The sequence below is a fragment of the Rhagoletis zephyria genome, unplaced genomic scaffold, assembly GCF_001687245.7.
Source record: "Rhagoletis zephyria isolate East Lansing unplaced genomic scaffold, Rhagoletis_zephyria_1.1 Rzeph_scaffold_10406, whole genome shotgun sequence".
Lineage (NCBI taxonomy): Eukaryota > Metazoa > Arthropoda > Insecta > Diptera > Tephritidae > Rhagoletis > Rhagoletis zephyria.
The window spans coordinates 1-4347 of record NW_016167484.1 but is presented as its reverse complement, the minus strand read 5'-3'; the positions used below and the strand labels follow the sequence as shown (position 1 = coordinate 4347).

The 4347-nt window shown below is 38.7% G+C and overlaps 1 protein-coding gene across 1 annotated transcript; it reads left to right on the top strand.

The window, feature by feature from the left end:
* Positions 1 to 334: 334 nt before the first annotated feature.
* On the top strand, positions 335 to 3511 carry ast (single-strand DNA endonuclease protein asteroid). Its single transcript, XM_017632628.1, has 2 exons — positions 335 to 1453; positions 1514 to 3511. The coding sequence occupies exons 1-2, from the start codon at positions 473 to 475 to the stop codon at positions 3209 to 3211; spliced, it is 2679 nt and encodes an 892-aa protein (XP_017488117.1). The 5' UTR covers positions 335 to 472; the 3' UTR covers positions 3212 to 3511.
* The last annotated feature ends 836 nt before the right edge of the window (positions 3512 to 4347 follow it).

Here is a 4347-nt window from a genome sequence, read left to right as displayed (position 1 = left end):
ATATGTAGATAATTATTTTGGCGACGACAGAGCTACGCGACGACTGTGGCCAGATTAGATCTATTTCTACTTTTCCAGCGGCAGATAAGGTTCTTCATCTTCTTTTGTGTCAAACTCATACAAATTCAAGATGTCGCTGCCGCGTTCAAAAAAATCATGACGTCATCGACAAAGCGTTTATATATAGATGATATCGAATTGGAAGCTGTGGCCTGTAGCTCGTCGTTTTCCATGTGTTCAGAACCTTAATTTTAAATCATCACTTTCTTATTCCTTGCCAAGTGGCATCACCCAGTTGGAAACATTTTTCCACGATTTCCCATTTTTCAACTTATCTTTATTCACCACAGATAAACAAATCTGAATATTCCGTGAATGGTTTTTGCGAACACATGGCTATTTGTACCAATAAAAAAGTGCCTTTTATTGAAAGGTAAATAAATAATCGCAAATAGAAGTAATTACATTTCAAATGGGCGTGCGTGGACTTACTGGCTATATAGCACGTCATGCGGAACAGTATTTGCTGCCCTACGAGCTACATGACTGTAACCTGGTTATTGATGGCGATAGTTTATCATGCAACCTGTACAAAGACGTGTCAGGCAGTTGTTCCGCCTTTGGGGGTGACTACGATGACTTCTATCGTGCAGTCGTGGAATTTTTCCAAGTACTTGCTGAATGCAATATCGAACCTTATGTACTAATGGATGGCGGCTATGAACGACGTAAACTACGCACGGCTGGTAAACGGTTAAGAGGCAAAATTGCGGTCATCAAGCGTATTAATCCTTGCGGTGCTAGCACTATCTTTCCACTTCTAATGAAGGAAGTATTTGTTGATGCAGTGCGTGATTGCGGAGTGCCCGTAATGCGTTGCGTATTTGAAGCAGATGATGAGCTGGCTACACTTAGTCGCAAGTTGGGCTGTCCTGTGCTTACGTATGATTCAGATTTCTATATTTATAATGTGCAATACATACCGCTGGTTACGCTCACTGTCAAAGCACACACCAAGCGCATCAATGAGCAAGAACATCCAAGTATTGATAATTTACCTGAGCGGAAGTTGCGGAAAAACGAAGCCAAACGTGTGGAGAAATTGACCAAAGCTAATCGCATTGTGGGCGATATACAAGTCAATAATGTAGAAAAACGTGGTACAAAAAAGGGCAAAACCTATAAGTTCTTGGACTGCTGCATATACCGCATTGAACACTTGATAGCGCGTCGATCGCTTTGTAAGGAAAAACTGCCACTTTTCGCAGCGATGCTGGGTAATGATTACATAGCGCGATCTAGTTTTCGAAATTTTTTCGCCGCGGGCATGGGCAAGGCAGGACGTAGTCGGAAAGTACAACAACAACAGAAAAGGATTCAAGTAATATTGCAGTGGTTAAAGGATGAGACTGTGGAATCAGCACGGAAAAAAATTTTTAGTCGTTTATGCAAGGTGTGTAATTTTAAATATATGTATATACTTCAATAATTACTGTTAATGTTTGATAAACAGGAAGAAAGAAAGTCGCTGCTGCGAGATATGAAAGCGGCAATAAGTGGATATTCAAACGAGAAATGCCTTTCATACGATTTCTTTGTGAGTAAATATGAAAACTCATTTCAAAGGTATCCACCAAAGCATATAGAAGACAAAGATGGGGAAAATTCAGAGGAATTCGGAGCGGAGATTGATGACCACGATGAACAAGAAGGAAACACGTCTGTGGATGGTGAATATATCGAAGAGGAAGATAGCGGGGACGTTGGCGAAAATGAAGGGAACTCGGATTTTGAAGAGGAATATTTGGACAAAGAGACAAATAATGAAAGTGAAGAAGAAAACAAACAAGAAGACAATGGTGCCGATGAGAAGTTTGACGATGAAGTTGTTGATAGTGAAGAAAATAACGAAAATGAAGCCCGAGGTAATATTTCGACATTTCCCATCTGGTTTCTGGAGAAGCTCTATCCCGCCCATTTACCTCGTTACTTTGTGGATCTCGTATATCTTCGAAAATATATCAACAGTCCACAAATTGAACATTTCCCATATCCGGATTGCAATGAAATTGCATTGCCCATACTAATCTATAGTTTTACCTTAATAAATAGAGCTGTTGGTGAGGAGACACAACCACAGCTTGATGAGAATGGCGATCCACTGCCAATTGAATTTACGTATATGGCACGCAAACCAAGGGTTACAAATATAAATTATACACGATATGCGTTGGATAGCGATACTAATGCAATATTCACGCCAACACAACCTGATCCCTTACTTTTGCGGCATGTATTCAAAATCAAAATGTCTCATCTAGATGCACAAAATCTGTTTGAAAAAGTGCAACTACTGCCAAAGGATTTACAACTGTACTTCCTTGCCATCATTTACTGGTTACATAAATCGCAGACCTGTGACTTAATACACCTCCATGCTCTGCTCATATCCGTGGTTGTGCTGCGCACAATTGATTCAAAAATACCCGCCGAACGTGATCTACGAGAATTTCATAAACATTTTGGGAAAATCTTAAGAAAGGAAAGAGTTGTACGAGAGACTGATGCGCTAAAAGGCAAATCGCGTGCGATTAGAGAAGATCTACTTGCATTGCCCGTGCCGGAACGTATGGAGCATGTGCCGAAATCTGATTGCTACCTCGTAATGGAAGGTCTTCTCAAACATTTTCACATGCAAGAGCTTTTCAAAAGAAAATACGACACCTATTCAACAACAGTCTTGCATGCTTTTGCGGAATTTCAATCGATTGTCTTCCAATTATACGGTCTGAATGGGTTGCTTGATATGCCCTACGTGCCAACGAAAATGGGTCAACTATTCTGTGGTGTGTTTATCTACAATATGTATGATTTGCTAAAAACACGCGCCGACATCGCCTATCATGTGCGGAATTTTATTTTTCGTGATTCACAAATGATGGTCGATTTCTATGAATACCTGTGGCAATGGTGCGATGAATTTGTACCTCAATGGAAGCGCCCGGCTGTGCAACCAACGACGCAGACGGTAAATAAAAAGGCACTGAAGAAGAAACGACAAGCAGCGCGTAAACAGGCGGCGGCGCAGGAAAATGCTGATCCTAATGCCGATATGGTGGATCATAGCGGAAATGATGAAGCGGTGCCTGCGGATGGGGATGAGTTCTTCGACTTGAATAATAAATTTTCTACTTTCCTTAAAGTGCGATAAGTCCGTGTAAGGAAATGTCGCGTGTAAAATAAACTATAGTTTTTGTTTCTTAATGGCAAACCTAATTTAGTAAATTATGTACATATCCCAGTAGATAATTTCCGGAGTTTAAAGCCCTTCCGAAAGGCGTTCATGAGAGGTAAGAGGCCTTCCTCTCTCCATACCTTTCTCCTTTCTTTTTTGTATGGTGTGGCACAAAAATCTTTCGCTACCTGTAGAGGCCTTCCACAAGGGCTTTTATAGGACGTACTTCAGAAGGCCTTTTGTAGGAGTTCTTTTAAAGTTAGCTCTTTGATTTATAAAAATCATACATCTTTGAAGTATTTGCTTAAGGTTTATATCAAATGTGTGTTATTGAAACTTAAAATGTTTATTGAAATTCATTTGTCATGTTAAATAATATAAATTTATGCATTCGCGTAAATTGTAAATGGATAAGCCCTTCTAGCACTTTTTCAGCCCTTCTTGAGTAGGCCTCTTCAAAAGTATATATATTTTTTTAACAAAAAAATATAAGTTTTTTTGTTTTCAATTTAAACCGAACATTTCACAAAAAAAGCGAGAATTCGAATGCATCTTTTGGAAAAAGTTGACAATAGGTCAGAAAAAAATATTTGGTATGTTTTTCAACCTACACATTATTACTAGCGATTTGAAGTTGTTCCGAAGGCATAAATTCGTGGTAATCGGTTGGAAATTTCATTTCTATAGGTGGCAGTGACCTAAATAATTTGCACAAATTCGTACACTTCAGCCCACTGTGCCCAGTCAGTGATGCCAGACATTCTCTGCTAAATTTCCCACGAAAATCAAGAAAAATTCCCGCAATTACCCACATCTTAAAAATTTATCCCACAGAATTCAATACATATTTTTCAGTAGTAAGAAAGTAGCATTCATATAGTTACCTTAATATACATACATATAATATTCTTTCGAAATTTAAAGGTATTTGCATTGCGAATATGGTTTTTGGTGACTAAAGTTGAAGCACTTGACTTTTTTTGTTTCAAAAGCAACCGTTATTTTATATACACACATGTACTATTTAACTTTTCATCAGATAATTTCTTCTGCTTTTTACATTAAACACCAGTTACAACTGAAAGGATTCTTTCTTACTCAGCGCTTGAATT

Excerpts from the sequence above, each read along its gene's own strand:
- ast (XM_017632628.1), top strand. The coding sequence starts at position 473 with ATGGGCGTGCGTGGACTTACTGGCTATATAGCACGTCATGCGGAACAG. Across the intron at positions 1,454-1,513 it reads TTTTTAGTCGTTTATGCAAG|GAAGAAAGAAAGTCGCTGCT; the intron begins GTGTGTAATTTT and ends TTTGATAAACAG.